Here is a 19,295-nt window from a genome sequence, read left to right on the forward strand (position 1 = left end):
TTCATTTGCATATAGTATATAAATCAAATCTACAGAGTATTCATTTATAAATTTACATAAAATAAAAGCAATTTAGAAAAGTGTATGAAATAATTACAAAAAAAGCTAGTAAGTTCATAATAACTAGAATAGCAAACAAAATAAGGTTACTTTCAAACAATTCTGCATGGTTATGACATATATAGGGAACACTACAGAAAAATACCACTGAGACAGCCTGCAGACTTTGTTAAAATATTTTCTGGACCACCAAACACAGCAGAGACTCATTGTAGACGTTACTTTTTCAACTGTTACCACTAGATTACAAGTAGATACTTTACAACAAATATTATTTCGTCTGATGATGAATGATGATGAGAAGGAGGATTGTCTTATTTTCTGCTTCAAAAGAATTATAAAGACCAAACAAGTAGTAAAACACAGATTTGTCTACTTGATGGATATGTGGAAACTGCAAGCGCTTACTAAGTGAACTCCTAGCTTTACTTAGGAGTTTTTGTTCAGCCAAGCACTTGTAATGGAAATGGACTATGCCTAGGAGAATAAAAACAGCTTTTCTTCTATCCTCTCACGCATATGCCTGCCCAGTGCTAAGCTCTGGACTCAAAACCACTGCAGTGCCGTGTATGGGAAATACCCTTTGGGAGTCTGTAGATTAGAGAGGACAACAGTAGATATCTCTCCTCACCTCTTGCCAGCTATTAGCCAGCTGATAAAAGAGGTAAATTCTGCGCTCTGAGACATGTTGCTGCCTATCAGCATTTGATTCCCAAGTCAGAAGATACGCATGGAGGGAAATCTGCTTCAGAATCTCTGATTACATCTGTTTTCACTCGAGTTAGAGCAGCACAACCGTAGCTGATGTTAACGGTTGTTTGAACGCAGTTGCCATCTTTAAGATTGTTGGCTGAAAATGTAGAACTTAGTACAGTGGCATTCTTGGGCCAGACTTGTTTTTAAGATACAGTCCTTCCTGAGGACTCCTGAGGCAACCTAATTTATTGAAAGCCCTTTACTTAGAGATTAGTGCATACTGACACTGCCTACCCTTGAATTTGTAATGCGTTATCTAGGTAATTCTACTCAAAATCATGTAGTGAGCTAAACTCGTCCTTATGAGAATTGCAGTGGTTATATCTTGGGCCACAGTGTACAGGTCTCTTACAAATCAGATCTTTAACAACAGGCATTTTTCTTGTGGAAGTGCACATTACTCCCACCCAGGTGCAAATCAACTCAAAATACCTATGGGTAAAGAGTCTTCATGGTTAGTAAGACCTTAAAAAGAGTAATTCGCCAACAGTGAATTACAACCAACATCCCCACTTGCAAACACTTCTCTGCCCCAACATCAAAGACTACCTTACTTTATCTTTTACCATGGTGCGATCACACGCTTTGTACAACTGCCCAACAAATAAATGTCTAATTCCTGAATGTAATCAAGGGAGAACAGTAATTGTTTATCCCTCAGTTGCCATGCAAATACATACCATCAGCTGCCATGATTTGGAACAGAACTATCTTGCACCAGACCCAACAGGGAAATATTGAGGGGATGTTTTGCAATTACCTCACTCTGTAGTTTATATGCATTCTTGGCACACTGCAATCTCAGATCATCAGTCAAAGAAGTGTACTGGTGTAGCAGCTGTCTGTATTCTTGTTCACTGACCAAAGACTGGGCTTTCCTGGCATGTACCAAGTTTATCATATCTAGTGGCAGATGGAAGTGAGCCTTTGCATCCTCAAAACCTTGCTTATATTTCACCTATAAAATTAAAAACAGATCACATTTATAAACACAGCATGGTAATCAGAATTCAAATTTTGATCAGCAGACGCATTACCCATCTTTCTTCAATTTTCCAGCATAAACTATTCTTTTTAAAAATGTTTTTCTTAATCTGTTTAACTATGCAGTGAAGAATCAACCTGTGCAATTATAATACGTGGCACCCTACTTTTCATCAAAATAGGACTCATCTTTATTATATTTAATTAAGATGCGGTATAATTTATTTTCATTTTTATTAATTGGACACATTAAAGCTATAAATTATCAAACTGAGGAAAGAATTCTTAATTTACTGCATTTCTAGAATGCACAACAAAAAGTTGAAGCTACTGCCTGAAGATAAAACGCAAATGGCCACATGTGTATCAGAATTAGTAAAAATCCCTACTCAAAATATTTGTCATTATATACTAATTTGGCCAGCTTAATTTCAAAATATTAAATATTATTGGGGGGGGGGGGGAGGGGAGGGTGTTTTTGAATTTTGTTTTCACTTCTTGTTCCAAGAAAAGAAAGCTGGAGAAATATTCAAGGATTTTTTTCATATGAAATTTCCTAATCGGATTATGCAAAAATCGAGAAACATCCAGATCTATTCACAATCAAACTGACAAACTAACCTCACAGATGACTGATTTATTCAGACAGTTGTTTTACCTATCTCAATCTACACATACCATCACACAAGAAAGAATCCCAGTGTAAGCACACTGCAATCAAACAGTATAATAAGAAGCTAGTCCAAAGCTGTCCATGAGGAACTAGGCACTGTTAACAAATCAATTCCAAAACATCCACATCTTCTTGTACTTACATCACTCTGCAGCGATGATGCATGAACTGAATGAGCAATATGAATATCACCGTCCAGTCCACATGAACCAACCATCTGACCTTTCATTTTCTCAAATGCCTCCTTATACTTGTGCTGAAAAAGAAATAGGAAAAAAATATGAATAGGACTGAAGAGAAGCAAGTATTAGAACTGTTAAAATCTGAATAAAATGGTTTTCTTATTACAGAAGGAGAGCTATGGACATTTAATTCTGGCTGTACTTAATATGATAACAAATTTGAATAAATCTTCAGTGGATGCTTGGGAGACTTCATCTACAGAAACATTTAAATATTTTATCCTACTTAGAGAAAGTCACACACATACAAAAATATATAAATAAACCCACAACAATGAACACTTAAAATAGTTTGGGTCAGTTACCTGCTATTACACAGGTGGTGAAAGACAAGAACCTGATGCAGGTGTTTAGAATCAACCTGATGAGCCTCTCTCCATTAGCTCTCTAGCAAATTCAGAAAAACTAGTCTCCTATGCTTGAAATTAAACTATATATCTCTACAACCTGCAAAGGACACCCAAGACAAACACTGAAGGGTAGAACATCCTGACTAAGCTCTGTTCTCCAAAGGTTGGTTATCTGACAGTGGCTGATATCTCCTGAACAATCCCTATCACTGTTAGTGACTGTAGCCAAGTCAATACATTAGGGAGGTTGGTCAGCTTTGCCTTAGCAAACCTTCCTTTGATGGTTAACTTGCTTGTGTCCACACCTCCAAAAGCACAATAACTAACTAGACTGAGGCCGGATGTCTCCCAGCTGTAGAGTTCACTGGACATGCTGTTTCCATCAAGAGTCACTCAGCAGAGCAGAAACACTCTGGAGTGACTGACATCTCCTACTGGACAATATCAGCAGTAAGTTCACCTACGTCGCTTATGATTTCACCCGAAGCCTTTGCGGCCTGGAAAGGAATAGCATCTAGTTTCATTTGATATCCACCGTCTTTCATCTTTCCCCAGGACTCCTTATAGCGAATCTAGGAAATATGGAACAGGACAGAAGCAGAGAGGCTGTTCAGAGGGTTGACACTGCAGCATTGTTGTTATCCTAGAAACGTTACCGGAGTAGTTCCATTCTATTGTAGCACAAACTGCTAACATAAATGAAAATATCAATACACACAACATGAATAATCAGATCACGTGTTCATTCTTATCTTTCTAACTTAAGAGAAGTTTATTAAGAAGTTTGGTAAAAAATTTGATTTCTGATTTTACTTCAGAAACACCTAGACCATAGATCATACACTGGTGAAAAGAAAAAAAATGATTTCTGGTGTAGGATAAAGGGGAAAGCACTATCAACTTTTTCCATTTCCCTTTAAAGTATTAAAGGTAAGATTTATACCTCACTGATATTCATGGAATTTAATTTGGCCAGAAGGAGTTCAGGAAAATCTGTTGTTGGTGTATACTGATGCTTTACACTCTCTCCATGTTCCTTGTACAGTCTCTGCAAACAGAAAAGAGTTTCAGTAGCAAGTGTTGACTACCCATTCATCGCCTAATTCAGACAAAAAATATTTTCAAATAGGTTTATGGCATGCAAAGACTATGGAAAAATTACAATAGCATTAAACACAGGCAACTATATCAGTCAAAAAGTATTCAAAAAAACTTCTAGTGTTTGATGCACCCATCAGCTAGAGTATGTGAGAAGTTATGAGCATACAAATCAATTACTATGAAATTTCATTTATCTGAATATTAATTTGATAAGACTTCCAACATATGTGAATAAGGAAAGGGAGAATAAACAGTATTTATTACAGATATGCAGCCTTGAGAGGCCCACCAGCACTTCTGAAACTCCACAGGAATCCGGGGAGTTGAAGTTCCCCAAACACATCTTTCCAAATTTGTTCATTTTTAGTAGATGAATACTATGACAATTATCTGTGCAATTACTCCAATTTTATTTCCAGAGCTAGTTGCGAGGGGGTTGCCCAATAGACAATGACAAGAAACAAAAAACTCAGAAGGTGACTGATCCCATCCTAAATTGCCTATGTGGGCTACTCGTATCAATCTTTGGAGGAAGAATATAGAGTTGGCTCAGGACTTTCGGATGTCTGTAGACAGATAAGAGGCATTTTATGAGGTTAACTGGAACTTCACCTACCATGGCTAATCAGATCACCTCCTTCAAATTATTTTTCTTTCCTCTCTTAGTTTATTCTTACATTAGCACTGTAGTTTTCAGCCCAGTACAGATAGCCACTTTTTTTGTGGCCTTTGGCCCATGTCTTGACCACCCAGCTTGCCTTTCCCAGGCATGATGGGTTTGAGACCCTCTAGATTAGAATGAACGTCTCACTGTTTCACCCTGCTGCCACTTTCTTTAGCAAGTAGACCCACTTGTAATGCAGCTCCATGAGAGGAAAATTAATGAGAACTCCACGTGTGAAGAAGTAGAGCAGCAGACTGATTTTGACTGCGGCTCAGTGGAACAAAATGACTTTTATTTATCCTGCCTGAGATGTAAGCCTTTTGGATCTTATTAATTAAACCAAAGGCATAGACACTATAAGTATTACAATAGCATGTGTTTTACACAAAGTCTTTCATCTTCCTCTTCACTTTAAAAATATCTATTTTCACAATGAAACATCCTCTCATGTTTGAAACTTGTCTTTTTTGAGTGACTTTTGCATATTATTTACTTCAGTATTATCCCAGTTAAGTCTACAATGGTTTTAAATCGCTCTTCTATTAAAAATAAACATGTTTAAACACTAAACACCCTCAATTCTTCCCTTTAAGGTTTCCCCTTCTGGATTTCTCTCTCAGGAGGATGACAGCTTGAAATAATTTATTTTTTCTTTCTTGTCATGCTGCTTCACATTTTCTTTCCAAAGAATATACGGAAATTGAAATTTGAAAGATCTGTTTGAAAAGGCGAAAGAACCCCATATATGTTCTTCCTCAGTGAATCTCAAAAGGCCAACAGCCTCTAAAGGTCAAAGGTCAGTTTTACTCTTAAATTTTACGGACTGAAAGCCCTTTTTACACGAAATTCCCATTCACTTCAGTGGGATTGCTACGACTTCCCATTCCAAGTTAGAAACATGCTCTTTGTGAGATGCGCCACACCAGAACACAGAAGTTTCATGGTTCCCAAGGATAATCTCAGAGAAAGAAAGAGAGAGAAAGCCAGTGCTTCAATCAGGTCGTTCAAAGAGGATACCACTCTTATAATCATAATGTATATACATTATAACTTACATCCACAGCCTGGTTATAACTAATTCTAGCCTGGATCATCTCAGGAGTGTCTTTAATACTGGTAAACTTCAAAGCATATGGATGCTGACGGTACTTCTTCTGTTGAGCAGAAAAAAGATCAAAGCTGTGAATTTTGTGCTGCTCTTTCATGCTATTTGAAAGAGAAAAATCATAGGTTGCTGGAGATTAGAGTGAATTTGTGAACATAATTATTATTCCTCTTTCCTCATCTTTATGTCCTAGGTACTTTCAGATTAATATTTGTTTCGATTTAACGATAACCTTTTGCCAATTAATATTAAAGTATTTCTCCGTAAATATAAAGAAAATATTTCAAAATCAGGTTCTGCCTACTAAAATACTCCAGGACTCAGGATTTTAAAATTTTTTTCAGATGGTTTCAAATACAGTATGACTGATTTTTTTTTATTTATTGTTCCTTTAAGCAAGAAATGGTATACAATTGCGGTGTGTTAATAATGGCAGCAGAAACTTACTGTTTCAAGACTCAGGTTTCCTCCTAACTTACATATAGCAAATATGTGCAGTCATTAACACTGTGTCTATTTGTTATGGTATGTGATATTAATTCAGCTGGTTTGGAAGGACCCATAGAAGCTTCTCAGAAAACTTGTTATATATGTACATAATTAAAATGAAGACTTTGATGGGAAACTGACACTTTTTCCACATTGTCCCGTTTCTAAAATCTTCCCTTCCTGCATGAGTTGTCCTATACCCATCATAACTCTTATTTCTTCTCCAAATAGCACATACTAAATTTTCCTGATGCCTGTGATGAACTCCCAAGTCAATAAACATATTCATGGCTCTTTTGGAAACTTTATATCTCAGTGTTCAAGTTTAAAGGCATATCATCCTCCTTTAATTTGAGCTATGATCTGCAGAAGCTTCAGACAACATCTTGATTCTTTGGAGACTCTAAACGACTATGTAAGACACATTAAATCTTTTAAGATATCACAAGCTTATAAGCAATGTTTTGGTTTCAGAGAGAAAATCCTCAATAATGAGCAATCTTACTGAGTTTAAATGGGGACAAGAGTGGGGACAGTGTTCTGTTCAGTTGTAGAGACAAATATGAGTTGACCAGAACATCTCTACAAAAATTCTGAGAAATAATATTGCTTTTTAGCAGTAATACAAGTAATTCGTGGTTTGTATGTAAAAAGGGAGGAGGCTCATAGCCATCTAAAATTTAGTACTCACAAAAAAGACTGGCATAAACAACCTACCAGGTCAAATTTCTACATGGCTAACTTGCCACTACTGTACATCAAAATGGTATACTTATATAGATTTACAGTTATTATCCCAGCTGCCATTTCTGTACTAGCTTTTATGAAGCTACCTTGCTTTATACCAGCTGAGGATCTAGTTTGTTGTGTGTAAGAAAACACATCCTTCTTCATTGTAGTTAATTGTATAGGAAGAAAAAAGTAGTGTTAGGAATAAGGCAAATGTGAAAGAATAACCATGACACTACACCAGTGGTTATACTGTTATTCTCATTGAGCGAATGGACAGATGATTCCTGTATCACCAGTGGTTATCTTAAAAAAAAAAAAAAAATCACAAAATTCAGTCTCCTAGTGCAGCAGATTTGGCCAATAGGACTCCTTCTGAAATAACAGAGACAGAATACGATGAACCTTTTAACCACTTCCACCAGTACCTCCTTTGAAGGCCTCATGTGACTGGCACAAATGTTTCTAGAGTTTGCCTTTGCTGTAAGTAGCATTGGCTACTGAGAGAAATAAGGATGAAAACTACTCAGACATATATATGTAGCTGCATACAGAGATATCTATGTGAATTTCAATAGCTAATGTGAATATATTTGGAAAAGGAGCAAGAAGGAATGTGTATCTGTTACAAAAGAAGGTTCTTGGTCCAATGACTGCATCTTTTCATCATCTCTCCTGTTTTGCTTCATTAAAAAGGTAGGCTAGTGGGTAGCAATTGAGCACTGTTTGATTGCCATTATTATTCATAATATCATTTGTCACCTACTTTGTTTTTGCAAAGGCTATATGGACTCCTACTGGTGTGTGTTTGGTATCTGGTTTCCCTCTAATTACCAGTCCTATCCCTGGTTTTGAGGGCTTTCATGTGGTATGCCTTTTTCTTTCCCCTTTGAGTGGAAATTATTTTAATTTTATACAGACATTTTGCACACATTATGCAGCAAATTCTGTTGCATGCTGTCATGAAATCTCACCTCACTAATGAGTTCTCCTGCCTTCTTAGCCTGCTCCACATTTAATGACCCAGTGGCTATCCATCCAGCTCCTTTCATCCAGTTCAAATCTGCTCTGTATCGGTTCTGACAAAGGAAAAAAAATCATCTTATTGTTGGTGTTCATACACTTAAAATGGCATTAAAGGATTCAGAAATCTCAGGAACAACAGCCAAGTCAAATTAGTTCCTGCTTGTGTTTTATTTGCTATTGAGCAGTTGCAAGGAAAGCAAAATAAATTACAGAATGAGATAACAGTATCAGGACTCACCAGCACTTGTGCAATATACTTTGCAAGGCAATTTGTAGAAGTGGCCTACACCTTACTGTCATTTGTAATTTTTACTCTAATTTAGCTAAAAAAACCAGTTCCACTCTACATAGCATCTGATGTGCGCTGTTTATAAGATTATTAATCATTTGCAATGATATGAAAATGATAATTAGCATTTCCTAACCTCTAACATGTTGCTGTACTGGAGGGAAAGCATTTTGTCGTTTGTTTGTTTTCCATGTGTCTTTAAGGAGCAAGGGTACAGATGTGCTTCTGTTTCCTCACTAAATCTCTTCTGCCAACAGCCTACTAAATTCCAAAAGTTTATACAAGCTCAACAGATGGGTTTCTCAAAGAAGCCAGAAGCATTTCAGCACCTGCACCTCGACAAGACCTGTACACATATCCATCTTAGTTTTCTTTAGAAGTTCTGAGTTAAAACCTCAGGATGGCAGACTGACTTAGATTAACCACACAGTGTCAGACAGTGTATCTGATGGTTACAGCTCAGTACATGGGCTCCACGTGGAATTTTATCAGCATTTTACATAAATTATTTAACCTCCCTATACATTAGGTAAAATAAATAAACAAATGTACATCATATGCAATTAGCAGGGTTTTATTAATATAGGCTCTGAAGAAGCCATGATCATAAATAGGATCATAATTCCTCTCAAAAACACTGAACACCTTAAATATGTCTCTTGAGCAAAGAAGTGGTTGCTAATTGCTCTTTTAATATTAGCTATTTAACGGTTGAAAAACTAAGTGCATAAATATGTCATGGCATTAAAAAGCATAAACGTTCAAAGAAACTCAGCCGTAAGTATCTGAAGGGGTTGCATGAAAGTGTTGAAATACAATAAGTTCTGGACTTACATCACTTTGCAATCCATAGGCCCACTTGGCCCACGCCACTTTCATGTCAGTAGGCAAGGCAGTGTAGTGATGGAGGGCTGTCTTATATCCTTTGTCTGTAGCCAAATTCTGAGCCTTTTTGGCATGGACAAGGTTAACCATATCCATAGAGACGTGGAACTTATTCTTCGTGTCCTCAAATGCCCTCTTGTACTCCAGATCACTCTGCAACTTTGACATTTGAAGGGAATGAGCCATTTTTGAATCTTCCTCTGCAGCTTTTACTCCAATCAGCTTACCCTTCATTTTCTCATAATCTTCCTTATATTTAATCTGTGAAGAAGGAAACAGACCATGAGTAAATGATCTAAGCTGTGAAACTGACACCTTTGCTACTACTAAAGCAATGGTGTATCAGTGTTGGGTCCCCAATACAAGGAGCCCATTTGCCAAAAAAAAAAAAAAAAAAAGAACTGGAATGCCTTAGAAATTAGCGCCTACCAAGAATAAACCCTATCTCAATAGTAATATGCTCTCAAAAAGCTCTAAGAAATATTTTCTTTTTGGTTATCTTTAGAAAAAAGCAATATTCTATAAGCACTGATGTCCAAAGAATCTTTCAGGGATTTTCTGGCCACCCATAGGTGTATTAAGTTACTATGTTTCACATGAGAACCCCACTCTGATTTCTGAAATTCACCCTCTGGTCAAAATGAGAATAGGAAAACATAGTCAGCATGTAGGGAATAACTCTGAATTGCTCAGAGCAAGCCTTCTGAATTATTATGGAATACCATTCACCCAGACAACTCCTCCATTGCTCTTTAGCATGAATCAAGGAGGGTGGCTCAGGGCACTGGGACAGATGTGACACATCCCTAACACTCTGGTAGCAGCCTGGACCTTCAGCTGTCCTATGGATAAAGAACCCTGATGGAGTCCATACTCCCATCACTTGCCAGATCCCTCTTTGCTTTAGCTGTCAAGAATGACAAAGCATCCAGACGAAGCACAAATCCTTTTTTCTTCTGCTGCTCCCAGCTACTTCTGTACAGTTTCTGAAGAGATGACAATAATAGTGTTTTTATTACTATCAATAATATTCTATTCATTTTATAGTTAGAGCGGAAGTTCTCAAGTAGTATCAGACTATCATACACTCCATGACCATCAACTATATGTGTAAGGATCTGATCCTGATCATACCTCACTGATATTGGCAGCATTTGCTTTGGCGAGTATGAAGAAAGGCTCATCTTTTGTGATGGTGTACTGATGAAGAAACTGCTCTTTTCCTGACCTGTAGGCAACCTGTCCAGAAAGCAAGTGTGGTTAACAAACAACAGGCCATGTTTAATTTTGAAGAAATATCGATTGAAACACTCCAAATATTCAAGAATTTGTTAAGGTTAATTTATTTGGTGAGTTAGTCTTCAGCTTCATGACTTTTTTTTTTTTTTTTTTGTCAAGTCTGAATTTAAAAGCTAACCCACAGAGCCAAGTTGGCCTAATTACTCATGGTTAAATTTCAAGGAAGCAGTGAAGAAATAACATGCATATCAGGATACTTTAATTCTTCTTCCTAAAGTTAGTTACTTAACTGGCTATAAAGCTGACATTAATTCACAGCCCATACAAAATGTCTGCAAGAATATATTTCATCCAATATTAAACTGCAACTACTTTCTAGGTGGAATGAAAGAGTTTAATAGGACATAAAAACAGTGAATTTTGGTCACAAAATGAAGAACACTAAGCAGTTCAATCTGTAGAGAAAACGTGTGACCTAAATATAATTGCTGACATAATACTCCAGCATTTAAATAAAAATATAAATGTCCCTTTTATGATCCAAGTAGCAAACATCTCTATTTTATATCCCAGAGCAACTTCAACAGAGAAGTTAGCTACTCTGTTTCAGAACCCCATAAAACTGTTGGCAGAGCTATTGAAAAGCTATGAAAAGATGTACCATTTCATGAAGCATTATATTTCTTATATCTCACAGGAAAAAAAATAGATTGTCCTAGTATAAAGCCCTAAATTCAGCATCACTATTCGAGCTTCAACACATTCAGAAAGGTAGAATTATCCAGTACATAGAAGGTAAATAATAGCAGTCAAGAGACCAGCGCTCTCCTCTGATTCACATTGGTGTTATCTTTGAGACACACAGCACTCATCCAAGTAAGTGCCACGTTTTTCTTGATGCAAAGGAACAAAAAAAGGAAACAAGGTAGTTGCCAGAAAAAAAAACAATCATGAGGCAATAATGCTTTGTTCATGTAACACCTGTATCTTCAGTTCTGACTGTAGATGGAGCTGACTGTACTTCAGTTCAAGGAACAGCACATTAAAATGCAACCCCCACACCAAAAATAATAAAAAATAAATAAAAAAAAAACACAGCTTGGAAAGTCACTTCTGTTACAATATTAGTCAGTAATTTTAACACCAGGTTCCCCTTCTTTTGGAAACTTAAGAGAGTTGCCGTCTGCTACTACGTTGTTTTGAAACACTGCCTGAGGATCAGCTGGGAATACTTCCTGCCTTTTACTTCCTCATGGATAGCCAATTTTTGTGCAGATGACATTAATGTCCCAGGAATATTCAGGCAACCTCTCATGAACACGTTTCAGCCATACTTGAATCCTGCCTGCACCACTCACAAGTTTGTTGCCAAGGCTGTCTTGTAGAGGCATCGCCTCTTTTTCTCTGGCCACTGACATCATTTATGAGAAGCCTGGCTTGCAAATTTCTGTTCCCATTGTTTTTTGGGGGTCAACTGTTGTTCTAGTTCAGAAAATTCAATGAGAGAATTCATGTAATTAACAAATAAAACATTTAGAAATAAATCTCAATAACTACCAGAGGTTGAAAGCTTTCATGACGAGCTCTTCTTCCTCTCCTCTCCCCACCCTCAGTGTATAAACCCCAGGAATGACCACATCATGAGAAAACTACTTGCAAAGAGAAAATTATGGTCAAGGACTTACATCACTTTGCAGTTCCTGGCTTTTCTTGGCATGTTTGATCTGAGAACTGTCCGCCACACTGGTGAACTTCAGAGCATCAACCTTCTGTCTGTATTTTTTCTAGGTCAAATTAAAGCAGGTTACACAAAAGTTGCTATAATATTTATCTTCCCAAAGATTCAGTGCTTTCAAAAAGCATATGACCAATAGAACCAGAAGTCTGCTGCAAATTCCCAAGGCAGTTTTAGCATAAGTATCAGAAAAAAAAAAAGCTTCCAAATAATATATTCTGCTACTGTCTCCTGCTGAGAGGACCACAGTGGCAAGGAGGTTAGTGTGAGAGCATGCCTAATACACTGCTGCTGACACTGCAAGCTGAGATAATCTTTGGTGGCAGAGGTACTAGCCACGTATCTTACAAGATCTTGGCTGCAATCAGACTGAAAAGTGCTCTTTACAAACTGGCTGTCTTAAGTGAGGGCCCATGAGAGCCTGTGAGCTACGCAGTCAATATTACTAGCTCATTTTCTTACATGAGACTTCTCAAACATAGGCATGTGGTGTTCAAATCACAGAACATACGAGCTATTTTTCAGTTGTCAAGGCATTTGTAATTTATCAGTTAAATTAGAACGGGAAATTTCAGTGTCTTGAAATTAATTGTAATTCAAAATCTTCCCCACCATCAGCTGAGAATAACACCCATGAGAGTCCAACACAAGGCTCAAGTCTTGGATATGGAAAGAAACATCCTAAAGAAACATCCTGCTCCATTCATCCTCTGGTACCAGCACTTAAATGAAATCTACTTGCATAGACAAATTTGCATACAGACTAATATTTCTAGCTTGCTAAATAAGACTTCCCTTACTTTTATTCCATTTTGTTTTATTTTACATCTGAGACACACTAAAGAAAGAGGAAAACTTCCACTGATTTCATCAGCCCTTGGATCAGGCCTGTTTTGTATCCATGCCTCTGCCCAAGTCTTCTGCATCACTCATTTCAGAGCAAGCTAAGCACTTCTATCTGGCTTTGAGACAGTGCAAGGTAATTCAGCACATCATTTCAAGACCACAGAATAAGAGCGGAGACCAGGCAAACACTTCTTGCATACTTTAGTCAAATTCCTATTCTAACAATTCCACAAGGAGGTGGGGCTTTCCACCTAGGAGAGGTTTAATTGCATTTTTTCAATATCTGGCATTTCAGGAGAGAAATCCTTCTGTTTGAACTGATGGGTGAACAGATCAGTTTATGCTATGACTTTTCTAGGGGAACACAAAACAGAAGTTATAAAAGCATGCAGAACTTCAAAGAGGTGCTCATCACTTTGTTTTAGGAACCTGGAAGGAAAGGAGGCAGATTAAAACCGGCATGTTTTGTCACATATCATGGAACACAATGTAGTGACATTCTGCAAAGAAGTGACAAAATGCCAGGTAAGAGATCTCTAAAAAATATCCACCAGTCTCCAGTTTAAATGACTGTCAGCCATCTCTTGGCCTTATACAGCACTGAAGTGAAAAAGCAGATCATTATGGATTAAGTATTTGTGGAAGTGATTATTACTACAGCACACTACAGCAGCAGATGTCAGTCTATCTCTAGCAAGACACTGGATCTGAGAGTTGCTGCTCTTCTTTTGTTTCTAAGATGTATTTTTTTTTCCCCTTTACAGTAGCAGCGAGAGGATGTCAGAGACCCAAGGTATCAGAGAGTGTGATCTCCAGTAGCTAACTGGCTTCCATTCCTTCCTCCAGCACTAAGTGGGATTTTAACCTTCTTGTCAAACTTCCCCTAATTTATTTGTTCTTCTATCCTCTGGTTTCCCCAGCACTAGTGAAACAACTCAACCATAGCTAAGCAGCTGAGGAAGTGTACTTCCATAAGGTTAATGGCAGTGTGGAACCATGAATTAGTCAAGGGAAAGTGATGAAAAGTAGCACAGGTTGAAACTGCCACTAAAGTCACAGCCCTTATTTGCTGAAGAGCAAGAAAATTTTCAAACATGGCTGTCAAATATCTAATTTTTCAGCACCGTTCCTTAGAATTCTACACACTACATGTAGCACATCACGTAGGAAATTCTGATTCCTTTCCATGCTGCTCTGCAAAATGGGTACGTGAATGAAGAGATGAAAGCACAATTATGGGGACTTTTGCCTCACAATCTTGACAGAAATCAATAATCATAAAATGGGAAAATTGTTTTTTAACCTTGATTCCAGGATCTCCTAAACTGTAGAATATCTAAATTATGTCCTTTTGATATAGGAGTTCCTTATCTATTTCACATGATGCAGTGGAATAAGCATGCATAAGCCTCTAAACAAACAACAGACAGAAGGCTGAGCACTCCGCTTACCTCACTGACCAAATCTCCTACATTTTTGGCATGTTGTATATTAAGACTTCCTTCTGTAATACACCCAACTCCTTTCATCCACATCAAGTCTGACCTATATTGAAGCTGTTGAGGGAAAAGGACATTTATTAGCATGGGGGACACAGATACAGTATTTGCATGTGAACATGTGCACACTTGCCAGTTTCAAAAAACATTTTGAAGACATTTTAAAAAGTCATAGTGCAAATCAGGGAGTGTCCACGTGAAATAAGAATGTCAAATTCTGAAAAAAAGTTTATGGACATCCATATTGCTTGTAATACATAAGCGGAGTACATATAAACTTACATCACTCTGGAGTCCATAGGCCTTCTTGGCCCATTTTGTCTTCATATCTTCTGGAACCACTGTGTATTCATGGAGTCTCTTCCTATAATCCAAGTCACTAGCAAGTGCCTGGGCCTTTTTAGCATGCCTCAGGTTTACCATATCCATAGGCAGATGGAAATGGGTCTTACTCTCCTCAAAATCTTTTTTGTAGGCAATCTAGAAACAGAAAGAATGAAAATAAGTTGTCTCTATCAGTGCATTGCAAATCCAAGTCTATCTTAAATGTCCAGTCCTGTTTGTTTCCAGATTAGGAAAAAAAAAAAAATTTAATCAGGTCCTATGAGGAATCCATAAAACAGCTGGCAGAATTAATTTTGCAGTATCTAGAGACACCCTCTCTATTACAGTACATCTTAGTTTACAATATATTATTATCTGCTTGAAAGTTCCGTGTAGAAGTGGTTATACTGAGGTTTTAATAGGATGATGTTATTTTCCTGCTCTGAAATTAGGACATCATCAACACAAAATTCCCTAGGGGAACAAAAATATTGTGCAATCATTGTACATTAACAGACTGAGGAAGGAAAACAGTTTCTGTCAAAGGCTTCCATTTCTTATAGTTAAACATCAGTAGCAGTGGTAGGTCAGGTATTTGTTGCTGAAAGATTCATAATTACGAAAAACACCTTTTGAGTAAGGGAAATAAATAATTTACCTCACTACTCATCTTGGCCACCTGCAGAGAGTGCAAAAGTCTTGAATCTTTGGTTCCAATTGCTTTTCCTTTTGTTTTTTCATACTCTTCTTTATACTTAATCTGTGAAAAAAATAGTTTAAGTCAAAGAACATTTTTCACTTACCCCAGAGATAAGCAATATATTTTTCACTGACAATTTGGGTGGTCAAAATTTAGAAGAGTTTAGTCTGATTTGCATCTCATCACTTCACATTTCCCAGACTTTCTCAGAAATTCCCACAGGCACAAGATTGGTATTACTTATGTTGTCTTTAACCTTATTCTTTAAGGCTTACTCCTCTGAGATGTATGTGCTTACAGACTTTAAGTCTTCTGAATAGCTAAATTATCTGGTTCTTCAACCAAATGATAAAAAAACAATCATGTAAAAATCAAGCAAGAAATCCAAGACTTGATTTTCTTAATGAAGTGGGAGAGCAGCTGAGTGAGAAGAAAACTCTTGTATTCTATTCCATTCTTAAGAGATTTCTGAATCATCTTCATTGCTGAACACTTTCCAACTACAGGCAAAGTTCCTTCCTTTTCTACCTCTCCAGAGGCTGAGAATTATGAGATAAGTTGTTCAAAAATAGTTAGTTTGGATATATATTTTTTTACTATGCATGTGTTTGTGTTAAAGAAACAGACTAAAGAAACACACAGTCCCTTTGCAGTGGATGATAACAGCAATTTTGAAGCTGTAAATAATTCAAAACACTGAATTTTACTATGAGAGGATTGAGCCATTGTCCTTTTGCAAACTTTGCTTCCTTCCATACACATATTTAAAAAAAATAATAATTTCAGAGAGTGAATTTTCATAGCAGAGTCTGAGAAAGTTTCCAGCTGTTCATCTGCCTTTAAGAAAGATGAATGCATGACAGCCGAATGCAGGGCTTAAACACCCAGATGAAGTGAGCTAAGCTTTATTTCCCTGTGCTACAGCAACTTATGTAAAGAATAATTCCTAGGTAATTAAATGTAACCTACATCACTGGCAAGATCCCTTGAAGCTTTTGCAGCAAGTAAAGGCAGAGAATCAAGTTTCATTTCAAAGCCCTGGCCCTTACTCTTCTCCCAGCCTTCTTTGTACTTAATCTGAGAAAGGAAAGACAGCAACATGTTAGTAACACACAAGATCTTCAAATGAGCATGAGAATGACTAAGAACAAAAAACAAGTATAAATACTCTCTGCCCACGAACTAGAACATTATTAAATCACAGTTTGTTATCATTCTGTGTTAATTAATTGGCTAGGATTGAATCAAGAGTTTTAATCTTGCAGTTTAGAGTCATTTTAAACCCCAGAACTTGCACCAGGTTTGCATGCATAGCTCTTGTTTTTTCTTGGCATGGAGGAGGGAAAGGTTTCCAAAAGTGTCCATGGTTTTGTCTAAATATGCAAATACTGTAGATTAATAGCAGCTGATCTCTAGGGATGAACAGCTGGTGCTGTTCACACTACATGTTTCAGACATCACACTACACGTTTCAGGATTTTTCTTCCCCCATCATACTGCCAAACTAGAGCTAATGATGTGAAAATCACGTTTAACTTCTGAAAGTCAATGGAAGCTAAAGCACTAGTTGTTTAAACTCGTTTTCAAGGTTCCACTTTAAATTCCATTAGATCAGGATCAAGTATGCTTGCATGCATACACCTACATCCATGAACCTCTGATTTCTGGATGTAGCTTTTTTTTTTTTTTTTGATAATATCTAATGCTGAGCATGCATCCCAACACATTATAGCCAAAAAGAGCGTTTCTCCACAACACAAATGCAACTCAAATGTAACTTAGCCATAGAATAAATTGTATGAATATGCCATGAAAAACTTGCAGCAATGCCAACTCAAAACCATGAAAAATTATTAAGCTGGCTCAAAAATAACAGTCACACCAGTAATACATTTGGAGGTTTTTGTTGTTGTTTTCTTCTTTTTCTTTCTGTTTTTGTATTTAGTCATCTGTTGGGCTTTTTCCCCACAAAATTATCTACAACGCAGGTCTGATAATTACTTAACAACTTAAATAGAGGTTAAGGCTTTCCTGTAAGTGTTTTATTTTAACATCCGGGTCACTAAGTAAATCTCTATATATTGTAATGAATGAAGAACGGTAGCAACAGTGGGCTTCACTGAAGTTCACTGAAGTCACTGTGACTCATTGCATGGACTTCATTTCCATTGCAAAAACTTCCTTTGAGTTATTAGAAATGAAATAAATATTGTCTTTTTTCATATGAATACCACCACAGAAGCTGCTAATTTTGTGAAGTGATCACTGATTTATTAAACAAATTCAAATCATTGGAAAAAATCTTGGAAAAAATGTCTGTCAGTTTCCATGTACTTGAAATTGCATGCTCTCTCTCTTCTGGTTCCTACATCTCATGCTGTTTAGTAAAAACAGACTGTAAATGCTAACCACTTCCAGAAACAGTGTCATCATCTGTACATTCATTTCTCCCTTTTAATGGCATCATGAATACAAGTATTTCCACAACACTTGACTTACCTCACTGTATAACTCAGCATTGGCTTTCGCCTTGACTAGCTGAGGTACATCCTGAGGTAGAGTGTAATTTGTTTTTGTCTTCTCATACTGGGCTCGGTAGTTCAGCTGTCATAAATTGAAAAAATCAAAACCAATCTCAGTTATTTTTAACTCACTAAATGATATGCCTGTTACACTGATTGACTGCTGTTGAATTGTAGGTTATTGGTGCCATATGATAGTGAAAGTCATAGCTGACAAATATATTGGGTGTGAAAAGCTAATTATAACTTTCACCTGGGTACTAGCAATTAGAACAGTTATTCTATAAATAGAGTCATTATTGATTGTTTGTAAGCAGCAAATATCTGATTAAAAAAATGCACAGAAGATAAATCACTAACAAAGCACACTAATACAATTGTTAAAAATGGAAGACAATACTGTATTTAGTGGTATTGTTTGTTACATTTTTTGAAGTAATTTCACTCGTTTTGTATTCTTGTTTTATTTGTAAATCTGCTGGTTGTCTGTCAAAAATAAAAACACTTAAGTGCTACAAATGCTGTGAAATAAAGTTATCGCATAATTCTAATAAAAAACATGGCCAATGTTGACAGAACTTACATCACTGAGCTGCTGTGCATTTCTTTTGGCTTGAGCAATTTGTGGAGTACTGGCAACAGAGCTGTACTTCAGCTTGTCTATGCTCTGCCTGTAGTTTACCTAAATTAAAATAAATAAATGAATAAATTTAATAAAGGAAGAAACTTTCAGGCTAGAAAATGAGAGATTGAGTAGACAAAAATTTTTTAGCTAATTTTCATAACTTAAACCATAATTAGTTGAGAAGGGGACGAATGTCAGGATCTCTTGGATGAGATCTGTAGTTAATGCTCTGAAAATTTCCTAGTCTGAGGTCATAATTTTTATTCCACTTTGAAAATGAACTTCACTTATAACCCCTTTCCCTCAAAACCACAAATTCATAAAAAAGGTGCAGTTTCAGCTGGTCCCTCAAAGCATTTCTATACAACTGACATCTCCAACCATCACTCAGACTATTTTTATCTTTATCAGACTATCCTAATTGACAGTTATAATTTTCCTTTATAAAGAGG

At 36.8% G+C, this 19,295-nt stretch overlaps 1 protein-coding gene across 1 annotated transcript in view; it reads right to left on the minus strand.

Annotated features, from left to right (window-relative positions):
* Positions 1-19,295, minus strand: part of NRAP (nebulin related anchoring protein) — a 55,866-nt gene that overhangs the window by 13,014 nt on the left and 23,557 nt on the right. Inside the window, exons 17-32 of the mRNA XM_080596524.1 lie at positions 18,802-18,900; positions 18,196-18,300; positions 16,666-16,773; positions 15,655-15,756; positions 14,955-15,152; positions 14,625-14,729; positions 12,278-12,376; positions 10,488-10,592; positions 10,232-10,339; positions 9,303-9,614; positions 8,128-8,232; positions 5,886-5,984; positions 4,009-4,113; positions 3,530-3,637; positions 2,616-2,729; positions 1,577-1,774 (exon numbers count right to left, since the gene is read on the minus strand). Coding sequence (XP_080452650.1) covers positions 1,577-1,774; positions 2,616-2,729; positions 3,530-3,637; positions 4,009-4,113; positions 5,886-5,984; positions 8,128-8,232; positions 9,303-9,614; positions 10,232-10,339; positions 10,488-10,592; positions 12,278-12,376; positions 14,625-14,729; positions 14,955-15,152; positions 15,655-15,756; positions 16,666-16,773; positions 18,196-18,300; positions 18,802-18,900 — 2,070 coding nt within the window. The remainder of the gene's footprint in view (positions 1-1,576; positions 1,775-2,615; positions 2,730-3,529; positions 3,638-4,008; positions 4,114-5,885; positions 5,985-8,127; positions 8,233-9,302; positions 9,615-10,231; positions 10,340-10,487; positions 10,593-12,277; positions 12,377-14,624; positions 14,730-14,954; positions 15,153-15,654; positions 15,757-16,665; positions 16,774-18,195; positions 18,301-18,801; positions 18,901-19,295) is intronic.

The sequence above is a fragment of the Anser brachyrhynchus genome (genome assembly GCF_964034855.1).
Source record: "Anser brachyrhynchus genome assembly, chromosome: 6".
Taxonomy (NCBI): Eukaryota; Metazoa; Chordata; class Aves; order Anseriformes; family Anatidae; genus Anser; species Anser brachyrhynchus.